Consider the following 27,964-nt stretch of genomic DNA (forward strand, 5'->3'; position numbering starts at 1 on the left):
CCTATGAGTCAACAGACTGCGCTTACGGGTGACAGCCAGCTCTGCCTCCCAGTAGAACACCACTTTCCAAATACCTGACCTATGTTAGTACATATACATATACGCACAGGTCAACATTAATCATTCGAACGATATAAATAATAAAGACATTACATTGGTCATTCATTATAATTACAAACAAACTCCCAACTCATTTCAGTTTTACAATTACGAGATCATATCAACCGATTAAAAACTGTTTGTTCTTTAAACATGAATTATTGAAAACGATTCAACATAAACTGACATACAATTTAATACGCGTAATGAGAAACAATTAATCGACTCCGGATATTTGTTTTCTAATCAATATTTAGATCGATAAACTTATAATTAAATGCGAATGATGGTGTGAATGGTCGATAAATAAATTCATATTTTTAAAATGAAGTATAGGACTGATAGACGGGGCGAGATAACGCCCAATTAAAACAATTCCATCAAAACATTTTGTGTCAGGTCATTCCACCTGCCGTGGCTTGATAATTTATTCATAAGGAGTCGACTGTGAGCTGGGAGTATTTGTGGCTGCTCTGTACAGCCGGAGTGGACAAGCCTCGATTTTTCCTTTGCAAATTTAAGTACCGAGGAAGCCTGAAAACCGTTTTGTGTAAGTTTTCCTTTTATTCTGAGGCTAGCGGGGTTTTTAGTAGCGAGGTTCTGTCGAGGTCGTTGGATTGAATTAAGGCGATTTGTGCTCACTCTGATATAATCTAGTAGGAATAGTTAATTCGGAAATTCTATTATATCAGAGTATGCACTAAGAGTAGGTATATATAAAAATCCAGTGTCATGATGTATGATGTATGATGTATTCCCAATGAACTCTTCACCAACTCAACCGATTTTGATGAAATTTGGTATTTTTTGTGTAATTTGGTCCAACTTAATAGATAGGATAATTTTAATTAAATTTAGCCACAGTCACAGCAACGCGTGGCCGGGTATGCTAGTATACTATAACGATAAATGTATTAAATGTAACTGTCTTTTCGTGTATTTAATAACGTGTATAACAAGCCCTTTAATAAGCTCGCTGGTCGTGTGGAGAGGCTTTACAAACATCGTTATACCACTAAAAGTTGGCTAGTCAGTGTTGGCTAAACACTGTTTAGTTTTTCACCATTCGCTATCGGCGTTCGATCACCACTTACTCACGAAATTAATGCGCTCTTATCCATATTGAATGTTTAACGTGTGCTTTTATTTTATATCTCCATTAGGGTATTTTTCAGCTTACTAAGCGATTCATTATTTACTGAGTAAGAACGCTTTTTGGGGTATTTATAAAGAGAACTTGTGTTGTTTGGAGAACACTATCACTACAAAGTATAAAACAAAGTCGCTTCCCTGTCCCTACTATGCTTAAATTTTTAAAACTACGCAACAGATTATGATGGGATTTTTTTAATAGATAGAGTGATTCAATAGGAAGGTTTATATGTATAAATACATCTATTAAACTACTCCGAATTAATGCGTGCGAAGCCGCGGGCAAAAGCTAGTCTATACATTTTAGGTGTCACTACATAGTATAAAACAAAGTCGCTTTCTCTGTCCCTACTATGCTTAAATTTTTAAAACTATGCAACAGATTTTGATGCGGTTTTTTATATGACAGAGGGGTTCAAGAGGAAGGTTTATGTGTTCTATTAAACTATTACAAATTTAAAAGCTACTAATGGTATAACATAAATAAAGTATGTATGTTATATATACTAAAATATATTTTATTTAATTTTGAGGCAAGCAGTATGAAATAATAGGGGCGCGTAACTGAAAACTGTCGTCAAGTGCACATTTTTCATGAAATTACGTGAGAATAAACATAGGTTTCAATACAATACGATGAAATTTCGTCTAATAGACATTATGGAAATAAAGATCGCTCACATAAATAAAGAATGTAAATAGACACGTGTGCTCTGCAAATTGACAAATGTACTTTTCTCACAGTGTTTCGTCGGAGCAACCGCTGGTTCACGCCGAGAATAATGTGATAGGAAAGCCACGGAGCGCAGACCAAAGTCCGTGGTACGCTATACAACACCGTACTTATTGTCAGATTTATAGTGAGACGCGCGAATAAACTGAATTCGTGGCGAAATAAAACCATATAAATGCCGTGTTAAATCTAGTATTCTTATTCAGTTCGACGTTTATTATATTTTGTGATCAGAGCGTATATTTTGAGGTTGTTAGTGGTTTATTACGGTTTGATTAGGATTGCGTATTTTGTATCACACTTGTGTATGGAGGCGAGACTGTTTTCATTGAGTGTTTAAATAATTAGTTTTAATTCCCGTGTCTGCTATTATTTAATACTACTTCTATGTTATCCTTATACCTACGGTCTAACCTTTGCATATTTTATGTAAATGATACAATGTAAAAATATCACCATCATCATTAACTCCAATTTGTTCCTACATACACAGTGCATAAAATATATACTATAAAGTAAATTAGATTAGATCACCTCATTGCTGTAAATAAATACTAAGAAGTAGGTTACAGTTCGCGCAGGTATTAACTATAACCTTATAAACCAATCATCAGGCACTGTACGAACGGAATCGTATTGTTTAGAAACGTAATTACGATATGAATAATACGATTATTTAAAATTATAATAAAAAGGACCCTCCTCTTTTATTAAAATATTGGCTTTATATGTAAAAACTTTAAAGCACCTAACGATAAGCCTTAGTATTGATTACATTATCAAGCGTAAGGGATTCAATTTTGTATTTTCAAAATGACGTTGTTTCAACAGGAATATCGTGATGATTTTAGCAGATAATTTAGAAATTATCACGGTTTAATAAATAAGCCTTGATTTATTACACGAATACATAAAAATATAGGTAATTTTTATTGAAATATTTTCAAAGCAAAGCATTTCTCGGCAGTGTTTCACGAAAATTGACATCAGCGTTATATTTCAGGACAAATACAGCCATGATCGAGTCGACATATTTTGTTTTATACGTTTGTCCAACCGAATGCCCAGTGTTAAAGTTCATTAAATAGTAAACTAAATAATAATAACTAAATAGATTGGACTATGGACAATAAAGAAAAAAATGGCAGCATAAGCTAATAATATTGCAATCATTTTTAAATAGAGAAATAAATAACATACTAATCTCATGAAAATCTCATTATATAAGTATCTCTTAATCCATATTTGTTCGTATTGTAGATAGTACAAAGAACAAGATACAAAACGCATCTTCTCCCTACACTTCAGAGTTTAGACCCACAATAGCTTTATTATGACTGACTTAAAGCATATATATACCTACATAGCCTTATATTTCTTATAGCTGACGATCATCTAGTGTAATTAAGACGCCTAGCCGTATATTAATGAAGGCAAAAAACTCGAAAACAATTCGTCAAAAGTTCAATGCAGAACTTAAATTAATAGTATTGCCAGAAGTGATAAAACCTACCTACATATAAGGTTAACAAGGTCATCGGATCGTCGATGAAGTTGAGGTGAGCGAGTGGTCACCGGCCCGTCAAGATAAGCATCTTCACGTGATAACCTGGTAACGAGTGGACAGTCGCACGCAGAAATTATAACTGACGTTTTAATTATGAGATGTATGCTCGCGGACGAAAGTGGAGAATTCTAAATATATACTAGCTAAATGTGTGTGTAAAATTATACGTGTGTGTTTAAAAAAAAGGGAAAAAACATTTTTAATCTCATTAAGGGTTTATTTGATCTTGAACTATTTTAATTTCAAACTTTATTATAGTTATGACGTGATAGCGTAACAGACATATAGATTGCAGACTTCGCATATACGATCCTATCAGTAAGGATTCAAGTGAGTCAGTTTTAAATAAACGGGCAGCAAATGCTTTTTAAAGCACAACTTTCACAAAAGTTTGTGAATATTTAAGAAAACACAATACATGTACATAATTAAAACGTTACTTAAAAACAATCACGAAAACGTTTTAATATATACAAATTTATGTTGTAACGTTAGATATATTTGAAACCACTTATTGTTAAAAAGATTGTGATACGTAATTAGAATATAAATTTAGAACGCACCGTCCCTCATTATTTCCCGCCCGTTCAAAATGTGTTCGAACGCCAGACCACTAATTAGCCTCTTATTAATTTCCAAAACGTAGTAAAGTTGTTAGCGGTTGTGTCGACGACTGTACCCCCACTTATTGTAAACAGCATTTAAAACTTCGCTATCCCTCCTTTATCTTTGTAGCAGGTAGGTACTAATTATATGTTATTATTTTATACAATGTCATTAACTAGCAACCGGCTAGCTTGTACGTGCGTCGATAGTGTTGAAAACAAAGGAACATCGAAACGAAAATTAACAAGTACCGTTTTGTACTCCGCCGAGAACTTCTAACGTGTACTTAACGCTTATTCTACAATTGAGTATTTACATTTTTTATTATTCATGAATTTTTAATTATCTGTCCAACTGACGTTGTAGGTCTAATTATGCTACTTAATACGGGTGTATAAAAATGAAAATCGTATCGTATGCAGTTTATTTTATTGATTGCACGCGGCATTCGATAATTATATTTTTATGGGGTTATAATTTCTTCGCATTAATACCTGCCGTACGCAATGGTGCGCTTGTGTGTTTAAATGGTACATCTTCAATCATGTCGTAATGAAATGCACGTGTACTTGTTTTAAGATGTTATTGTGCTTATTTTTAAAGAAATTAATATTTAAATTTCACTTGATTAACTCTGTCACGAAACAATTCGCGGTTTAATCGGTTTCATTTATGACTATTATGTTTAGGTATTTATTATTGCAATTCTTATAAGCGAGTAACAAGAATCGTATAAATCGTGAGATTAAAATGGCTTCTCAAAAGTGTAAACAATAATTTAGTATTTAATCGATGTCTACACTCAACTGTGCCTTGAAAGTATTTTTAAAAATCTATTTATACAGCGAAACTTAATTTTTATCATAAGTTTTATGTTATAAAAGTACACAAACGAACTCAACACAAGATGTTAATTATAAAAACAAATTGGAAATTACGTATAAAAGAGCACTTAGGGCGATATATAATAATGCAGCAAAAGTGCCTTGGCCCGCTAGTTATAATAATAAAAGATCGAAACAGAAGCCAATCTGTGTAACGGACTTGGCTTCAATTATATACAGCCTCGGGCTCTTCACATTTCAAAGACAATTCTGGGTTCGCCAACGCGCTCAGGGCAGTTTTATTTAAGAATATTTTTCTAACTAATTAAAAGCGTTAAAATAAGAAGATAAAAACAGGATTGGTTATCGAAGGCATCGACCGGCGTTGTGTCGTGGCCACCAGGGCAGGCAGGGCTTAGCTGTTCTCAATAATTAACTAAAACCGACGCACCAAATAACAAAGAGTGCAACTCGAATAAAACGCGGCGACAATGCTGCTGCGCCTTCGCACATGCTATAAATTATAGTCAGTGCATTTTTCCTTAACTACGCAGGTCTAAGGCGCTATTTTTATATTTTGCTCGCACATTGTTCAGCCCAAAAATACTGCATTAGTTATAAAACGTTTGCGTATCATTTAATGAAACGATCGATGTCGTTTTGTCATTTAAATTTATGTGTTTGATTATCTTCTTTCTTTTAAAATTTTAACACACTATTTTTTTTATTTTTAACATACATAACAAAGTGATGAAATTTATTTGATCCACATGCGTTTTACATACGGAAACCGCTACGTTCCAATATTTGCACTCAGATTTAAGAAAACAAAATTGTGCCCAAACTCACTTAAGGGTTTTTTCAATCACCCCGCATCTCATAATCAATCAAAGTAAACTCGTAAAAGGTCCACTTTAGTAGGTAATTTTATTCTTTTGTTTTTACAAAAATCCGTTTTTTATCTCCGGAGACGATGGTTGATTTTATCGTGATATAAATCCAGATAATTAAGTAGTGTAACAAAAAATGTAGGCGTTATGTGTTTTCGGCCCGTCGCGTCTTATAAAAATAGATGGTAATGAATGAATGTAGATAAGCGGAGATGAAGGGACCCTGGCCCGAGACGCGACAGGTTGGGCTTTTGTGAATGGAATAAAATTTCTCAACGCGAGTGTGATTACAGAGACACGTATTTTTACGCTACATGAACTTTGACTTAAAATTAAGGTGAGCAGACACCTCGGGACTGGTTTTGGACGAATAATCGACGCCAATTTTAAATCGTCAGTCGCCATTTTTGAAAAGATCGTGGTGTAATAATGAACAGTGGGGTATACGTATTAAAATTGTTTAAACCAAAATTAAGTGATTATTTTGTGAATTTGCCTAAAAAACAGAAAGTCGAACACAGTATATGTAATTGTTCAATTTAAACTAAAAATATTTGTATTAAGCATGATATTATTTTGTATTTATTTATACGTCGTATTTAGTTAGGTAACGTGTTATGTAAATCGACATTGAACCCTCACGACACATGCCTCAAAAATCGTTAGTATGCGGTATAATTAAAATTTTATAAACATATAATGTGTAACACGAAACTGCGTTATCGTCATCGAAATTGTTAAGTAATTGAATGAAAGTCTCACCTGCTTTAGTATCCATCTGATCTCCAATTATAATAGGGAGTAATCGTCCCTACCCCGGCTTAATATTATAATCTTATTCTGAACAAGGAATATATTAAGAAGATTCCGGCCCAAGTTGTAGCTCAGGCTGACGGGTTTAACCGATTGAGGAACGGTATGTATGGGGAATACCGACAAAGACAATTGAAAGTAAAGTAGCAATTCCTAGTAGCGAGGTTTTCATTTCAGTTTTATGCATGATGTTAAAAATAGTTTTTGTAAATGTTTGGAAAACTAATACATGCTATTGAATCGAAAAATTTTGCAAGCAGACATTACGCAAAAAATACAACAGTAAGTAATTATTAAAGTTGTATTACATAAAAGAGATACCAAATCAGTTACATATATATCTAACTCAAACTAATGCGTAGTTAACTAGACTCCTTTCTGGCAGAGTTTTTTAATCAAATTGATTAACATGATAATATTTACACAAGTTTGGAAAGCAGATTCTATAGAGAAAACCCGGCAAGAAAATTTGTAGTTGTTCTTTTCAAATGATGTCAAAATTTCCCATATAATTGTCATGTACCCATAAGGTAGGACATTCCAAGGATCATGATAATAATGAAAAATATTGAGTCAACACAGCAAGTTGAAAACAAAGAAACCGTGCTAATGGTTATAACATATTATGGAAACTAGCTTTCCGACCGCGACTTCGCCTGCGTTGTAATAGGAGGAGTATGAGATGCCACCGCTGAAAATTTAGTCTAGGCGTATCACTATCCAGCTATCTCCATACATAAAAACCACATCATCAAATCACTCTGCTGCAGAGAAAGACAGGTACATACAAACACTTTCACGTTTCTAATATAAGTAAGCACGTAAAATTTTTAGTATTTATATAACGTAAGTATACCCTGTTATACATTAGCGTATATTAAATATGATAATAATTAATTATGAACGTAATAGTCGCAATAACCCATCAATTACTTGAGATAGAGATTATCGTTACTCTATAAACTTGTTTGAAATATTGCTTGCGTTATCGAAGATGCTAATTGTTCTAGTAATATAATTATTCAATTATAAGAAAATGTCACAATTTTCTTTTTTATATTTTATAGTTATATACGTAAAACAATGTTAGAAAAGCATACATATAACACAATTAAAATAAAGAATACCAATGTTACTTGTATAAGTATTTTTAAAATCATTAAATAATTAACTAACATTACCGATGTTATGTGTACGCTTACTATTCTAAACATTAATTTTATGTCATAGATTTTTATGTCGCTATTACGCAAACTAATAACACGACACTAAATTATCCACGCCTATAATATATACTACAACGCAAGACAACGGGACTATCCGACATCAATCGTGCATAGGAAATCGAAATGAAACTAAGATCAATAACGTCACATATATGTACATAGAACAGAGACAATCAAGCAAGTGTACATTCTCCCACAGGATCTTGTGACATGTAAATGCAGTCCCGGTCCGATCATCTCGGAAAGCTCTTACGTATCTGAAACTACGCGTACCTTAAGGTTTCCACTCGTATTCAGTTCGCTGTAAAAAGTTTGTTAGGCAACACGTTTTCGTATGCTATTGTCTGCGAGTTGTGAAATGTTTTCGGAGTTATATAATATCTTTTTGTGGTAATTTTTGTACATGCTATTCCGTTGTTTCATCATCTTTTTATGTAGGCGATTTTGTAAACACTTATTTTATGCTTTCCAAATAAATCAATTTAAATTAGCACTGCATGCACTACCCTATCTTACTAATATTATAAAAGCGAAAGTTTGAGAGGATAGATGTATGTGTATATATGTATGTTTGTTAATCTTTCACGAAATAAAACTACTGAACCGATTACAAAAAAATTTGGGACGTAGATAGCTGGATAACTGGAATAACACATGGGTAACACTTTTTATCCCGATATCCCACGGGATACATATTTACGCGGGTGAAACCGCTAGGCGCAGCTAGCACAAAATAAAATTTCATTAAGTCTATATAATAAAATTACATAATTTCACTTACAATTCATCACATTTATATTTAATTTCTCTTGGCACATATATGGTGAAAAGATCTTAGTAAAGTCCGAAAATATGAGTCAACAGACAAAAAGCGCATGTGTTCAAATTAAAGCAATATGATATATAATTATTTATGATATAATATATAGGTATCTATCTATTTATCAATTTTATTATTGCATACAGATAAATCCATAGCTGTATTCTTCGCATATAATACAGATTCTCGTTAGAAGCCAGAATTGAAGTCACATTAAACTATAACCATACGGTTAAGCAGTAGTATAAGGGTATACGTTTCGATGAACTAGGTAATGAGATTTGCTCGTAACCGCTCTAAATCCAATACAAGAGCAAGCGGCTCACATGCGATGCGATGAGATGTAATCGGCTTTCGTAACGTCCGCAAAGAGTTAGCTTTTCTTCTAATTGGATAATAAACACCATTTAATTATCGTGTAAGATGTCCGTCGCAGACTGGAGCAATGTTCATGTTATTTGTTCGACGCGTATTATTATATCGCGAAAATGTATTAGATGTATTCCATTATATGATACATTCTGTTTAATTTTTTACCAGTTTTGTTTATATTTGTTACGTAGCGAATTTGTCAAGCGCGTCTTTGTTTTCCGGGAACCGGCGCTGCTTGAGACGGTATTAACTAAACGAGTGATCAAATTTTGAAATAGTATCAAGGTTGATTAAGTCCTAGGGTTATGGAAAATGACAGAGCCGTGCTGACAGAGGTTCTCTAGCGCCATCACTTTACCATATTGGAACTAGTAATGCTTGTTGACGTCATCCCTGTCCCTGATCATTTACATTTTATATTCTTGCATGATTTTAACTGGTATTACTAAACGGAGCAGATTCCCAATTCCTATAGTTTACAACTCATTTTATTCCATTGTCGTAACGATTGCTGTCTCCTGATCCTCTCAGCTCTCAGCTCCGTGTTCTCTTAATAATTCAATACACTCAATAGTTTATTTGAACGTATAAACATTTCGTACTATTGTTTCTTTCGAAATTCCCTTAGCGTTCACTGTTAAAGCTATCGTATGTACTGTTTATATATTAACTCCGTTTATCGTTCGTTATCTGAGTGCGAAGTGAATATTTTAACATATACGCGACTTAATGTTCATTCCATTTGAAAGAGAAATTATATTCTATATCGTAATAGGAATATATTTTCCAAGAATTATTAGAGCCTGATACTATAATGGTATGGCAACGGAGGTTTCTTTTAATGAAAACTAAAATAAATGACTTTTCAATTAAAATACTGCCTGATTATTTTGAGCTGTGTGCATTACTGTGTATATATTACTAACAGTCCGCCCCGGCATCGCTCGTGGTACATATATAGCCTTCCTCAATAAATGGGCTATCTAAGACTAAAAGAATATGAAAGCAATTATAAGAACATAATTGTGCCAGCTGCGTCTGCTGCGTCTTTTTTCTAAATTAAGTATAAAAAACTAACTTTTTATGTTAGCGTCACACAGCTATATATTAACATTATTCCCTAAAAAGTTACGTAATAAGTAGTACAATTTAATCCATTTATTTAGAAATAAACAAAAGCTAAACATTGTCTACACGTAATTTATTGTCGTTCTAACCTTATAAAATTAAATAATCATTGACCCAATTTGTGTATCGCATAGATACTAATTATAAAAACTATTGAACTAATTCGAAACACGTTTGATATATTGGAATTGCTGGCTGGCAGCTAGAAAAAAATATGATAAAGTATCATCGAAACATCCACACGTATCGACTATCGATGCAAACGTATAGGGATGTAATTATCGTGCATAAAAAACTACAACTTACACGCTTTGAAACCGAGGTAATTATTGCGATAAATAAAGTCTTACGCATTTATGCTAATTTTTAAGACACGATAACGTAACGGGTGTAAACATATCTAACACGTGTAAGTCAAATATGCGACAAGTAGCTTTTTTGAGCAGCTTCCTCAAGTAATTTAGTTAGGGACAATGGAGGAGCGATAAGGCTGACCACGGACGGAAGACTTGTCGGAGATTATTGGGCATTTCTGTTATTTTAAATAGTTTATTTAGGTCTTCTGTAATAATACCTAACTTTTTATCATGCAAAACCTGACTACTCTAAACTAGGCTATTAATTAAATAAATGTTATTTCATATGTTTCATATTATGCGGTATCATGTATCTTTTGTTTTTGTCTGTTCTATTCTAATCAATAAATTATTTTAATATTTTATTATACGATTTATTTGAGTTTTTAATGACTGTTTTATTAAACCACTTAATATAAGTCAAGTATAAGTATATAAAATACAAATGTTTGTATTTAAGCATAAAGGATCTTCTGAGTATACATAATTATGGTAAAAGTATTATAAAGTATGTATGTCAATATGGTCAAACAATGTACATTGTACATACATATTTTAATTATAGTCAAAATATCTACATACTAAGTTTGTTTCTTTGGATGTTTATTCGTCAATCACGCTGAAACTACTAACCGGATTTTAATGGAATTTGGTATACAGACAGGGTATGAACTGACCTGCCTCCTAGGGTCAGCTCGCGAATGAATTCTAACAAGCACCCGTGGCCTCTATACTTGTGCGGCTCGACGGAATACACTGGGGTTTTAGTCGGTAGGTATCTGACATAACCCACGACCTCTTCCTCGTGGTCATGCCAGATCTATGCAAGACTTCCCCTCTATAAATGAGTTGACTTGGATGATAGTCACTTTTTATCCAGATTAAATGCTCCTTGGGATAAATTAGGAGCCTTGATATCCGGACGGAGCGAGCGTCTAATATTATTAATATACGAAAGAAATTCGATATCTACCATCACGATTTTTAAACAAGTCGCAATATTCGTAAAACCTTAAAACACAGATGTGTACACTTTTTTCGATTCCGTGTTTGTTTGATATGCTCACTGACACACCCCGTCCTAACTTGTAGCCACTTATGTTTTTTGCCTTTGTGTTTTTAAGTGAAATGCTACTTTGTTGCCCACACTCGAAGCGTATTTTTCTATGTCCGACGAACTAGATTGGCATATCGGAATGTCAATGAATTTTTTTCAAACATACAACAGAAAATAACCGGTTTCGTTCTAGCCGTGATTAATAATATTCCACGCAAATTGATAATTTAAATCAATTTATTACGGTAATACAATAGTGAAATAAATCTAGGAATCAGCTGTATGTAATGAATTACGACATTTTCACTATATCACAATAATATTATAACGATGGAAATTATCATAAAATCTCAACTAAGTGCTTGTTTCGTACGATGATTAATGATCACTTTATTAAACAATGAAAAAATGTGTAACGCTCCAAGATAATGAGCGTTGACTTGATAAAATTAATGATTTCGATGTTAAAGATAACTCTAGAATAATCGATAGGCCATTTTAATGTACATTTGAAGGATTGTCGTTACAAAATTAATTACTAAACGATGTGTTTTGTTTGATATATATGATGGAAAGTAGAAAGTATATTTTCTTGGTATTTTATTTAATGCTAATAATAAGTTTATACGATGTTTCATTCAATATTAATAATAATAATATGTTATGTTAATTAGTTAATTAGGTGATATTGTGATACTTAGGTATCACATACATAAAATATTTGTGAAATAATCTCCGCCAAATTTCGTTTAGTTATTACAGCAATTGACTTTAATACGAGTTAAAATATAATTTTACAACAATTAAATAAAAAATTCTAACTGTATCATTTTAACGAAGAAAATTAACATTTGCAAAACAATACTCAATCGTAATGGTACCTGACCGAAAAGATGAAACAAATACTAGCATGTACAATTGAATTTTAATATATGCATTCGTTAATAAAAACTATTTCAACAAAGCGACTTATCATCATTGCGATTGTATGAAGCAAAATTACTTTCACGACCATAGCCAAAACAAACATTTCGTTCCAAATTCAAATTCTACTAACCAAAACAGATACAAAAATGGCGGACGGACCACGCTCTGAGAAGACACGATAAACGGTCGAAACGCAATTCAGCCAGTGCCTATTCTACAGGCGAATTCAATTAACTGTACAAGGCACGGGGGTAATAAATTCTCTAAACAATCAGAATTCGAGCCCTAGTAATATGTCCGTCCGCTTGCATACGCATTGCGGCCGCGGCTGTGTTTAATCAACGAATAAACACGCAGTGCCTACAAGCCAGCGTTATGTACTTTTTTCGGTAAAAGTATGAATTTGTTCATTCTTGTCCTGGTTATTAAGTCAGTAGTCAAATCAACTTCTTGTAGATGTCATTTTCGAACCGTACAAAATTAATAGGAATTATTTATGATGCTTAGTTCATGATGAAACTAAAAGAGATTTACCTAAGGTGCATCATTATCTTATTTAATTTAAAATAAACGTAATGACTAGGTTTTATTGCTAGCTATTTTTGTAAAACGACCTTCCGATAACGATAGTTACCTAATTGATATACCATATAACCTGCTTATGAGGTTCTTAACGTATTTGCGAAGGACTTTACATAAAATAATAAAAATCTTTTAATATATGTATAAATAAGTAAGTTTATATTTTTCATTTACTTACAGATTGGCCATCTGGCTTACCTATAATACCTAGTTAAAGTTTTATCAACTCATTAAATTTTACTGAACGGATTGAATTCGAGATTGAATTCTATTAAAGTTGTACTTAGCTACCTTATGTTTTCTAGTTACTTAATACTAATTTAGAAACCTTTTTGAATGAATTTAATTCTAAGTATTTCTATCAAAGAATCGATAAGGTCAATTATAATTAAAGAAGGCTCAATCTTGATTTCATGTATAACGAATACATAATTTAAATAAATAAGGCATCTTAAAGAAAGCTATACGTGGATAGTTTTTTTTTTATATCTATAGAGATATAGCTAAACTTTAATGTTAAAAATATTGCATTTATCAAATATCAATCAAACTCTTATATAACACGACACAAAATACATTTATTATATTAAAATGTGTGAACAGTTAGACATTGTGAAATGATGCATTAGTCTGAAATACTTACTGGCTTTCAACTTTTACATCGATCAATAATATGGTTGCGCCAACAATATTTGGATTGAATAAGCTCTAATTATCATTAGGGCTAAATTATAAACTAACGACGTTTCTGTCTTTGATTTGAAATTACCTAGGTACCAAATAAATAAGTACCTACTTATAAGATTATATAGAAAAACGTGTGTATATGCTGAGCTGTTGTAAATATATACATATATATAATTACAATTGGCAATTAATTAAAAATGAATTGTTTAATATCGGCTCAAATGTTTTCACACCGTTGAGACAGTTTTAAGCGTAAAATAATTGTAAATAGAAAATTATTCCAATTTGAAATAACTGTTCAGACGATAAACTCTAGACTCTAGTGTCCCTACTTTGATATCTAATGTGATTGCTCTTGGAGTAGGTAATGCTGTCAAACGGATTAGACAGGAAGGAGACAATACAGTATGTACAAACAAACGAATCAATATTATTTAGGGGGAAGTCTGTTATTTCGTAACAAATTATTTTATAAAGAAGGAATACGTATTAGGATTTTTTATACATTTTGCTAGAGTAATTTGAATAATCAATAAATAATTTCCACGTACTTATTTATAATATATTACAATATGCAATACTTTTATATTTTTTTTACTTTTTTACTTATTCTCAAAAACGGCTAAGTTCTGAGTTTGAGGCATATGTATGACTGTCTGATGTCTGATGATTTTTTTTAAATATTTTTGACTTATCTAGCCCCTACATACTGTACTGAATTAATTGTAGAACCGAGGAGGTCATCATATCAACTACTAGACGTACCTATAGCGAAGGAAGTTAACATGCGGGTCGCCAGGTGCTTAATAAAATATCCCATATTTCGTATTTTTTATTTATGATATGCACACTAGCTACTTTTAGCGACTTAGACCGTTAAAAGCTTATTTATTATTCGAGACTATCTGTATGTTTCCGGCTATTATTCAGTCAGATTTGCCGAGCACGCTTTAGCACGATTTGGGCCATCTCGTCCCGGGTACCTTCTACCACGTAGTGTCCACGAATGCTATTGCAGTTCGATCGCTGTGGGGGAGTCGGTGGCCCCGTTTCTACTCCATTCCTATCATCAATCCTATCCTTGTCATTATCCCTTACGCAGACTTTTGCAGTTGCCCTACTTCTATGTTCATGCCCGATTGTGTTCGCTTAGTATCAGTCAAACCACCAGCTCGCTTGCTCGCTTACATAACTTAAAAAAAGATACAGACATCTTGAATTCTCACAATTATCCGAATTAATAATAAATTATCATTATTAACAATGTAGCAGGCACGCTAAATATTGTCAAATTGTAAATTGTGGCGCTAACTAGTATTATCAATATTCAAATTATAACATAAAATGTTCATGGGTGGTGGTGATCGTTTACCATCAGGTGAACCACCAGCTCAGGTGCCCGCTATGACAAAAAAAAAAAGAAAGGAAGCCGTTCTCCTATTTCAGGGACGTTCTGAACTGACAGACAGGGAGGAAAGTAATAGAGTCCTACTAGTATACAAGATAGTTGTATTGTTAGAATTAATGAGATAAAGGACAAATTGAAATAGAAATTCCTTTATTTGGATCAACACAAGAACCAAGGAGATGGTATATAATATATACATAAATTAATATATGACGTGTCAAAAATACTTTAATTGCAGTATTCGGGAATTATTATTACAATTTGGGGAATGAATTTGGGGTAGTTTGATTTAGTTCTAAGAATTTTGCAATGCTTTTCATATTGTTTCTTAGAACTTCCTCTCCCACATTTTTTAAACGCAATATTTCCACATAGCAGCGCGGGAGCAATAAGTACTTAATAAAGAGTTGTAATTTTATAGGAGCGTGAAATAATTGATGCTCAGAATGCTTGAACTCTAATAACTATGAATTACTCATTGTTGATTCGTAAATTGTATCTTGTATGGATGAAATTCATTATATGGTGGCGTTACGACGAAGCGATTTTAGTCGCCTTGGGCCATTGATATAACGTTTGATTAAATGGTACAAGCACCCATGGGACTATTGAAAATGTGAAGTAGAAGTAGATAATATTGTTTCTGGATATAAATAGTCGTTCCAGCTTTAATATCAAGAGTGAGCTGGTACCTGCGGCTTAAATCTCAAAATATCCGCCTAAAATATAGCTTATGTGTTAATTCAGACTATAATCTATTTGTACCAATTTAAATATATCCCATCACAGGTTTTTGTGTCAAAGAGTAACCAATTATCCATACATCCATCCCTCCATAGTTACAAACTTTCGCGTTTATAATGTTATAGTGTTAGCAAACGTAATCCGATACATGTGAATGAACAATTTTAAAAAGCATCAGTTAATTTAACAAAATACCCTTAATATAATATATATTTACCCCTATGTATAATAAGCTTCTATAAATCGTTTTCTTACAACGAAGCTATACCACCAATTAAAATTGTCACGAGTTCCGACTTTTATTCCTAACTACATCATTGTTGAAATATACCTTATCCACACTAAAACAAATGAGTAAATTTCAGAGCTCATTAAAATTCGTCGCCACTATTAGTAAACGTATTCTACATTTATGGAAAAGCGTTTCCTAAACATGCTTACACGTCAACGATATTGTATTGTCTCAGCGTTTGGTAAAGTGACCTTTACAACACAAGCGAAGCGGCCGACTGCTCCTTATCTGATGCATCGTAAAAATTAATTATGTACACATGTTCATAAATATCTAAGCTGAGCGTTTTCCAACGTACGTTCACGCAAGCCTTAATGCTTTGTCCACACGGTATTGACGTCGTGAACTTCCCATGGTGCGTTTCATATCAGGAACGATCGCTTGGCATGACTCTTATGAATAAACCGCGAGTGCCTAGTTGCTGAGGCCTTGAAGCGCGGTGTAGAAACAGCATAATGTTAACACTTGTTTTATAATTAGTCCAGCTAGCCGCCCACGAACAGTGTAAAATTGTCATGTTAAATGATTGGTGAAAAATATCTCGAACAAATGTCACAGCACTTGCTAGCGAATTAGTGCGGTAATAAATGATCTTACATCAAGGGTTTTTACTATTTATATAATTGAAATCATGCTTCGTTATTATAGAAAAAACTTTCTGTACATTCATTGTATGTTATGTTATGTCTATATTTTTTATTCGCGCTGTTAAAGTTCAAATCACTTACATCTAAATCAATATATTATCTCGGCTCTTAAGATAAGTTTATTTCACTTATTTAAAATATTTCAAACGTTTTATAAAATTTAACGTGAGGGAGATTCATAATTTACTTATGATATAATTTAGGTAAACTTATGAGCAATAAAATAAATTAATTTTGGCATCGGTTCAATAAGCAATTGATAGATAATGTGGGTTTATATGCAAATTCCTTGGGATCGTGGCATGTAAATACATTTTATAGAAAACATGTATGCAATTATTCAATTTCATTGCAACATCTGCAAATATCTGTTTATCAAACTCAGCTCTAAATAACTCGTAATGCCTTCCGAACGCCTAGTAGGCGTTACACACAAAAACTACGAGCTGTCAACCGTCTTATTATTTAATGCTTGTTTTTATTTAACTTCCTGCAGTGAGAGTGAGACGCATGGGCGCTCAGTTAAATTCCAAAAATGCGAAATTAGCTCAAATTGCTTCTTATTAACGATGACAGATGTCTTGGCGCCAGGCGTGCGCCGGGCATCATGTGATTACCAACCCTATCCCATGAGCAGTAGGTTCATTTTACTGGAGTGCAACCTCGAAATCTCTTACGTCGAGCGATCGGATGTGTTGATACTAGGGGCTATGGATATGCAATTAGTGACAAAGTTTTTTTTATTGTTTTTCTCTGGAAGTAAGATGTAAAGATATGTTTAGTTAGCGTGGTCGACGGGACATTTGCGTTAATGTTGTGGTCACAGGACGCTTCATTACCGCTCCTTTTAAACGTGTCATACAATTGATTGCTGCGCACCTGCTCGATATTATAATTATAATATTATCACATTTGATAGTTTGGTTGTTAGCTGATGGATATTGAGTTCAAGGTGATTATGAGCTTAGTAATAAAACTAGATATCTATGTTTTAAAACCACAACGAAATAGGGGACAGTTTTATTAATATGTAGATATAAACAATATTGTATTTGTTATTTACATTTATATTTAAACGGTTACGCTTTAAGACAAAACGATATACAATCTTTCATTTCGAAATACGTGTTATTTAAACCAATTATGTTTAATCAAGAACAGTTTAGCGGCTTTTACTGATCTGTGGGTTGCATTAGTCTACGCTTGATATAAAATAATAACTTTAAAAAATATGTATCGCAAACGGACGGTGAGCAGCTAGTTTGAATACAATATGAAAATATGTGGTAATTGCTTTTTACTTCTATGTATTTGATGTTAAATTACGTATTCGATTTTATTTATATTTTATTGCTTTGGAAAAATTACAACTTGAGACTTACCCTAGGTGACATTATCACAAATGGCATTGATATAAAATTATTAAGACACATTCAACAAGCTCACCAAATAACACAGCTATGCCATAACACAGTAGGTACACACGCGCTGTACATTTCCATCGAAATATTTGTTTAGAAGTATTATAATATATATAAATTACTGTCCCTGCATTACTGCGTACGAGAGCCACGGGGGCGAAGCCGCGGGAGGCCATTATAGATCACGCATATATTTTTTATACAATACGGGACTCGAAAACTCACTAACCTTTTGGTCTAAAGTGATTTGCGCTCAGATAGCAAATTTGGTTTGCCAGTGAACAATTGAATCGGACATTGGGGAATGTACTAACCAAATTATAGGTCTAGGGTTTTTTGGAGTATTAAAGTTAGTTAAAGAATATTTTTTACTATTTGACTCTTTTTATACCTTAAAATAATCTTTACACTAAAGCCTAACCGATCTTATTTTAAATGAATACATAATATATTTAATAACTTGATTGTATAGTCAAACATAACAATTTCAGAAACAAACACATAAAGTAATGATCAGAGCCTTTGTATTTAATCTTTTCATCTATACCTGTCTTTTGATAATATGAAGCTGGTGAGTTTGTTTGTTTGAATCTGCTGATCTCAGGAGCTATTGGACTAATTTTAAAAATTCACCGTTCGATATGTACCTTATCCCTGATTGCTATAGGCTATATTTTTCATTCACCTACCTATATAGCGTCGGTACATCTTATATCTATGAAACATATTGTGTACATATAACAACAGTAATAATGCGAATGTTTACTGTGCTTTTTATTAATATGAATTATTAGCTTAAGCATAAGTTGGTAACATTACTTCTAATTAAAAAGAGGCGAGTGGGTAACTCGCCTCTTTTAAATAACTTCAACGTCTCCATTAAACCAATAAATTTTATAATAATTTACATATAGGAACCTAATTACATAGGTATTATTATTATTATATAATTTTATACCTATAGGAACCTAATTACATAGGTATTTAATGAAACTATTAGAATGATAAACTGCACATATAAAATTCTCGTGTCACAATGTTAGTTACCATACTCCTCCGAAACGGGTGGACCGATTCAAGTGAAATTTTGTGGCCATATTGAGTAGGTCTGACGGTCTACAACGTCCATTTTGATTCCCCTAAATGATAAGAATAAGGCACAACAGCGTTTGCCGAGCCAGCTAGTATAATATTATTTCATTAATAATATCAATATTCAATACGATAAACCTAAAAACACTAATAAATGTGTAATTATCATACAACGAGTCGTCCAATACGATATCTAGATGAGTTATGTTATTTTTTTTTAATACAAGTCACTACAAATATCGCGTGGCCGCGCACCTTCGTGATTACTTCTGTTCGAAGTTAATTTCTATTTATTTTTTATATAAAGTGGCAATACATACGTATATTTCATGCATTATGAATATTTTATTAACCGTTACATCAAGTTATTACCTTTGCTTTGTTTTTTATTAGAAAAAATAAACAACAGCGCAATTATGTATTATTAAAATATAATAATAAAGAGAGCTTTGAAAAGATTCACAACTAATAAAGAATAATGAATTATTTCAATTTTTACATTTTTTCTTATCCTATTGATAGGTTGTAGGTAAACATATACATTATATATGACTGTGTTAATTAGGTGGTGGTAGTGGTAGGTTATTACATTCCTACTTATATAACTTCAACGTTATATTTATTATTGTACCTATAAATTATACATTAAATAAACCCATGTTCTTTCCAATGTTACTATATATAAATCTTTATTAATTCCGTAACACATGTAATAATTATAATTAATCATATCACATCCTTAACTTTGTAAAAATCAGATTGTCTAAGAATAAAACATTAAATGGACGAAAATAAAAGATATGGCTATCGTACCATCTATACATTAGCAATTCCACATTAACACATGTATCGATCCATTGATAAAGATGAATTTGATAAAACCAAGCTGATTTTGGCGGTTGAATAACACACCTACAACTATATTAACATTATTTTTAAATAGGTACAGAGCAGCAAATATATTTCGGTGAAATCCGAAAACAATGCTGTCATCTTGTAAAACTTCATTTGTAGGTATTAAGTGTTGTTTGATACAGTTGCGATGTTTTCTATCTATGAACTTTCGTATTTTTATATATTTGAAACGTTTGCACGCAAAAACTGCTGGACCGATTTCAAAAATTCTTACACGATTATCAAGCTACATCTTCACTGAGTGACAAAGGCTATATTTTAACACAGGTGAAGCTGAGGCGAACAGCTAGTTTACAATAATTTTACTTATCCTATTCTAATAACTCAAACAGCTTAGGTAAATTAATAACTACGCAATCGTCATTTTATCGCTCGCACACAGAACAAGTTTCCTAAAAATTGAAAGATTTACTAAATTTATGACATTAACTAAGCTTTTATTTTCACAACTGCCGAAAAGAATCTTGTACAATAGTAAAGATACGTCACTCGAAACTTAAGTATCAAAATTGGTTCTATGTCATCTTTTACCGTGACTATTTAATAAACAAAGAAAACAATTTGAATAATATTATTCATTATAACTGGTGCCGTTCAAGTACTGATGTACGTAATTAAATAAAAAAATAAGTTCCTTAGCAATTATAAGTCAATTACGTATTCAACAGTTAGCTACATACTAACGAGAGTTTTATCAATACAAAATCTCACATCCTTATTAACGATATATATATGCACATGTATTTTAACAGTGCTCGGTTTTAGAGTAACGTAATTAACTTCTAATTATAGTGCAACAGGGTACATTATAGCGTGCATAATTATGATGTATTGTTGCATACATTTGTAAATGTTGTATTCAGTGTTTATCACCTATTTTCAAGTGCTGTAATTAAATGCGTATTCAAAATACCGCTTTGTAAAATACAACTTGTTGTAAGGCTGCAATACTACGCCGGGAGGCCTGCACGCGAAACTTAAGTAATGTTAAAATTACATATTATTTACTTTTATAAAAACGGTTTTCAAACGCAATGGAATTATTGCTATATTAACATTAACCAAATTACTGCATATTTTTCTAGTTTATGGTGTTTTTAAGGAATTTGGTTTAGTTTCATCGTAAAATGAAATAAACGGACGGTTAATTAATAAAGTTGTTTAACAGATAGTAGTAGTGATATTCCTTTAATTAAACAGGAGTACAAAATACCAACATGAAAATCTGATATAAAAAATTATTGTTTAAAGATTTTTATTTATTGCATTTATGCAATTTGTTAATCTTATTGCAATTTCAGTTGCATGATTTCTCACTAAAGATATTTTAATCTAAAGGTACTATTCCACATTAAATAATCTGTCATAATATCTCGTATAGATGTAAGATGCTATCACAGATGAAAATACATCCAATTTTTATTTCACCTTATTAAGGCGCCAAACGTTTCGGACTATATTATTGTATTCTTACATTTGAATAAGTGCATACAAGTTTAAATCTAATCTGTTCGTTTATAGCCAAAATCGAGTCTATAGGAGTCGGTTACATACAAACGTACAAACATACAGGTGAAGCTTAAAGTAAAAATTACCAGTAACTTAACACTTATTTATCTGAAAAGAGCGAAATATACCTAAATTGGCAATACATTGCAAATACGTGGAGTTGCGCAGTAGGAGCTCTGAATTTTTAGTAACCGGTGAAGCGCCATCTATTTGATATCGCTGGAAACAGTTCGGCATTTCAAAAACAATTACTTCAAGAGTGGTAGAATTTACACGACCAGCCGCGGCATAGAAAATCTTCGTTATGTGACTCTACGTTTAGTTGTATTAATATAGAGCGCAGTATAAATATAGAGCGACAACCGGGAGCTTAGTATGTTTCGCTTAATTTGAAGTAAAAGCATTTAAGGATCATTATTATCTCTTAAATACATGTCAATATTTGACTTGAATGATCATGTGTAAAGATACATACCTATATGTCATACCTATGTGTACCTATATGTGACTTACCTATCAGTGTCTATTTCATATTTTTCTTTAAATTACTGACTCTAGATCTCGTCTTTATTCCATAATTGAAAATACTCAAAAATTATTTTATAACTACTATGTGCAAATTGCAAATTGAGAATAATATGTCTACAACAGCTTATATTTCAAATCGTATAGTTCTTACATGAGTTACGTTTTTTTTAAATACACCATTTTACTTTTGAGGTATTTCACTTGTTAGGACAATACGACGCATACATCTGACAAGGCGAAAAAACTTGTCCTGAGTCAAGTCATTTTTTTGCCACTACAGATTTGTTTGCTCGTCGAACACTCCACGACTGCGTCGCCGAAAACCCATAAACATCACTCTGACTATACCGCTTTTTTCTTTACCCCCCACCTTGCACGCAGGGAAGGCTGCGATAGGCGGAGCTAACGCGCGGTGGGGATATCTCAACCAATGGGCGCCCGTATTTTCTGATGCCACTTCGAAAAGGATAGAAAACTGGTTCCGTGATTGGGTGACGCGAGTCGGATCCGCCCGATGGGTGGGGCGTAAATAGTTTATTCCTACAGTGGAGGGGCGTTTACGGTCTGACGCGCGCCAGTCTGTGTTGAGAGTTAAACGTGCAAAGGTGTTCGTCGGTCGGACGAATGTGGTCCGTCATGCGAGTGCGAGATTCACCCTGACGCGCGGGGATGGCAGCGCGCAACCCGCCGCGCAAACAAACTGTGATAATATAAATTATTTACCGTATAGACATAGCGTAACCGTCCGTGATAGACTTTGAGAGACAGTGTATTGTGAAGCCGCCCATATGATCGTCCCTATGGCAGCGTACGCTCAGTTTGGCTACTCATATCCGCCCGCCTCGCAGGTTTGTCATATGCCTACAATTTCTGCTTGTTCTATCATAGCCACCATTATTCCATTTATAAATAATCATAAGTAACTTTAATATTAGCTAAAATACAGTTGACACTGTTTACTTATTAAATAATCAACAAGTGTAGTAGGTGTACAAACGTATAATAAAGCCTAAGCTTTATTATAATTTAGCAAATCAGCTCTACATTTTGTTTTTTTTAAGTAGAGCTCTTATAGAGTTTTCTTGTATTGACAACAGATAAATAATTTTGCATTAGACTTCTCTATTTCATGAATAATGAATCAATTGACTAATTAAATATCTTACGATTACAATTACTGTCAGTTTAATATGAAAATTAAAAGGATTTATTAATGATTAGGTCTACCGACGGACGCGTGACAGCTCAGTAAGTTAATAATCCAGAGTCATTAAAATTAAACATCTATCTTATTCATTTCGTATAAATTCAATATTATTTGCTATAAATTTATCATCTTTGATGATTTCAAGTGAGTGTTATTGACTTATATTAAGGAAGCATACACACTTAGTTTTAAATTAACTTGTCTATTATAAACTCTACCTTACTTTTTAGCTGTTAATCCATTTTACTAATTTAGATTCAGCAATGATATATTATTTATATATCCTTTCAATAACTGTTTATAAATAGATAATTATAAATAATATTAGTTACATACTTAGGACTGTAAAAAAAGAACTCTTTTTGTATATACTTAAATACGGATGTCAAAATACGGAGATCATAAATAAATAATAGTTATATATTATATTTGATGTTTGTGACTTGTCTATATATAATATAATTAACTATATATAATAAATGATTATCAATTCAAATAAGCTTATACGCTTGTTAAATTAATTGGGCAAGTAGTATTTCTGAGTCCTATATTTTAATGAAGATTATGTCGTTTGTGCCTTTAGTAGCGAGCAAAACTAACTTTTTAATAGTAAAAGTACAATTAATTTAAATTTATATTAGGTTATGTTTTTTGTAACATTTAACATTGTACTATATGTACTCAATATTATTAGACCATATTAATATAATAACATCTATATAATTGTTATTGGGATATTTTTATTTTCACATTTATTAAAAGGTATCTCAAATACGTATCTGTTAATTTATTATTATATTTATTATGCATTTAGCAGGCGATTGGTGTGTAAATTATAAGTTCAAATAAAAAAAGTTTCATAGAAATCGGTTAACCCAGTAAAAAGCTATGAGTTAACGAAAACAAAAAAATACAGTCGGATTTTACAATTTCCTTCTTCTTTGAAGTTGGTTTTATTTACGGTATATAATCGTATTTTTTTTTTATTCAATTATAATAAATAACTAAGTATCTTATCAATTAGTTATTTGACTAGATAGGTATATTGTAACAATTAATATTATAAGCTTGAGTTCATTTATATTAATTAATACCAGTGTATGTTAGAATTAACAATTCTTATTTGAGTTGTTTTTAATTTCATAAATTGTATCGGGTTGATAACAATATGTCAATTCATTAAAAAGTTATTGTTTTTAGTTCATTAGACTTATTTACACTAAGTATATTCGTAATATACATAATATCCTACAAGGAGAAAATTAGTGACACATATTAAAATTCTGTGTCTAATAAATACTTTTTCACATAAATGTAAGAGGCATATTATGTATCCAGTGAGACAGAATAGAATTAAAGACAGAAAATATATTTACTTAAAAATAGTTCCAACTCCACAAAGCATACAATTTTAAATACAGTCAACATTAAATTTTACCGAAACTGTGATGTATTTATATGCAGTTATGTATGATTAGGTGAACCATTCATTCGCCTGTCCGCATTAGCAGAGTTGTGCCAGTTGTCTGTAGGAGGCTTGATTCGAAACGCTTTGTCTTTTATACCTACTAATAAAGACACGAGTTTCAAGTCCTTTTCCTGATGCTCTATTCTTACATTATATAGTATGAACAAACCATAATATTGAACAGGTATCTTAATTTTAATAAGTACTTTTGATTTTTACTCTATATGCATTGTATAAAGCATGAGATACCTCTGCTTCATTCGGATAAATAAATGCATACTTTATCAAGTGGCTTCACTCCTATGATATAAAATATTCAATTATATATTATCGATGAATTGCTTTAAAACAAATGTTAGGTTGCACTGCCCATAATATTTTTGGTTCTCTCGATTATCCAGCTTCAATTAGATTAATGTATGTGTTACCTGCCCGTGAAATATGTAGGTTTTTGAGTTCATCACATAGTTTATGATTTAGAAATACCTACCTAAGCAAAAGTTTTATAAAATACATTAAATTAATGTTCTAAACATAACTAATTATAGTTATTCTATAATTTTATATTTTATATATAATTATAGTTAGTATATTCATTAGAATATAACTATTAATCAATATCATTTTTATATAAAAGTTCATAACATAAGCAATATGATGTCTTTAGATTATTCCTCTTTAATAATAATGTAACAAAATTTATTAAGTAGGTAATTATATCTATATTCTCGATTCGTTCGATTATTTACCTACAAATTAAAAGTTAATTTATAGCTGTGTCCATTCGAATGACATTGTCACTCAATTTTAGAGGACTTTTTGAAATAACGATTATAAAAATAATAACCTACGCGTCAAGCGAGTTTTTATGATTATACATATTATGTGATTTATTATTATGTTAATGTGAAGCTTATTTTGGAAGCTATAAATATATTCAGTGGATAATTTTATAAAACAATTGTGACACGCATGTCATATTAATTAATTTTAACAATTCGTAAACCCCCAACATATATAGCTATATATATTTCTAGAAATATCATTAAATGGCTACTTAATATTTCCACTAACTGCCCACTAATCAACATCAATATTCAATATTATTTATTAAAAATTATTCAATATGTTAAAGGTACTTATTTGAAATACTACAAAAATTATTTAGTTTAAGAATACTTGCAGCGGTTCGTCACCTATGAACCGTACCATATGAGTGACACTTCGATTTCCAGTAGGTACATTATATATCACAAAATGGCTGCGTTCAATACAAACCACTCTGTATATCGAATTACCTTATCACTTATCTGACCTGGCATTTTATCAATCAGGACGCCATGTTGGCGGCTTCAACGCAAAGGGTGTTATTAGAGCACTTAATGTGAAATTATCGATAATTATTATTTATCATATATACATCCCTGTGTTATATACGTTTGTTCTAGGATATGCCTATTGACATTTGATATGAACGATAAAATAAATGCAAGCTTTGAGGTATCCATATAACCTACGTAGGCATTTTATACATACCTATGAAATAAATATTATTATATTTATTTATTACTCTTTAACAAAAATTGTACCAGAAACTTAAAAATATATACATGTATTAATAACAAGTAAAACAGAAGAAGTGTACAATTTGTTGGGCGTTAGGGCGCAAGTTATATTCATTGTTTAGGACATTCAAATTGTAGTTAAAGTATTAGCAAATGGAAATGCTACAGGTATTTATATTCCAATTATAATTAGGAAAGAAATAAGTATCTAGCTATAAAATCATAAAACATTTTAAAATATTTTATTAAAAGTAAAAATGCGAAGAAAACTTACAGTTTTATATTGAAAATTAATAATATTATACTATAATATACTTATAGCTTTTATAAAACAAAATTCATTCCATCTTGACTATCCCATATACCGTGTGTTTCACATAATAAAAAATATTGGTGTGTCTGATTGTCACATACTGTATACAACTTTAATATTAATATCATATCCACGCCTTGGGACAAACAAAAACCTGACCGACATGATACTCAGAGCGAGGCAGGTATGAGAACGATATTTCTTTAAACCGATATTCTGAATTCCTCGCTTGCAGTATTGCAGTATTACGATGTTGTCACATGTATACCAACGCATGTGTTCTCAGTACTGATCGGTGATTAAAATATTTTCAATACAATACATCGTCGAACGATGCTAAGACTCGCGTAAGTTGTCATCGAGATATGACGCGTCAAGTAAAAAAACGGCCGAACGGCTTTTTTTCCGATGTTTTCGATGTTAATTGAATAGAATGGTTACTACGCTTTGCGGTTATTATATGTCTAGACAAAATGCTCTCTGATTGTCTGGATGGGTGTAAAAAGTTCTGTTCCGTTCATGTTCCATAGAAATAGTTAATTGTGCTTTGAGTGGGGAGAGTGAAACGCACTGTAATTATATAGCATTGAAAATGTATAGAACGAATTATTACGATATTGGTTTGTGTCAGTATTCAGTAATTATGAGCATTTTGCGATAGATGCGATCAAATACGTATTCTATTGTAAGTCATCACCTATACGCACATATTACATCGATAGATTCATAAGTTAAGTATAAGTCTTTACGCTTGTAAGATCTGTCGATGTCCTAAAGCAGGACGATCAGAAGATTAATTTCAATAATAATTAATTAAAATAACTGTCTCCACCCTTTGAATACGTCCCTATATATATGATTCTTATGTATTAAGCATATAAATAGGCATTAGATAGGTATATAACCGCGAAACTATGTGCGTTAAGTTTGCAGTATACCTATAGCTTCTCATTATATATTTCTTGCCCTAAGATCGATATAGAAGTAAAAGCAACAACGACGCAAATAGGAAAAAT

At 31.9% G+C, this 27,964-nt stretch overlaps 1 protein-coding gene across 2 annotated transcripts in view; it reads left to right on the forward strand.

The window, feature by feature from the left end:
* LOC119835565 (homeobox protein araucan-like) overlaps positions 1-27,964 on the forward strand; it is an 85,184-nt gene that overhangs the window by 13,282 nt on the left and 43,938 nt on the right. Inside the window, exon 1 of one of the 2 annotated variants that reach the window (XM_038360473.1) lies at positions 22,978-23,243. The exons of the other annotated variant lie outside the window; for it this stretch is intronic. Within the exon in view, the coding sequence (XP_038216401.1) occupies positions 23,184-23,243 (60 nt within the window). The 5' untranslated portion in view covers positions 22,978-23,183. Of the gene's footprint in view, positions 1-22,977; positions 23,244-27,964 lie in introns of those variants that run through there. 2 annotated transcript variants of the gene reach the window in all.

Source organism: Zerene cesonia, chromosome Z (genome assembly GCF_012273895.1).
Source record: "Zerene cesonia ecotype Mississippi chromosome Z, Zerene_cesonia_1.1, whole genome shotgun sequence".
Lineage (NCBI taxonomy): Eukaryota > Metazoa > Arthropoda > Insecta > Lepidoptera > Pieridae > Zerene > Zerene cesonia.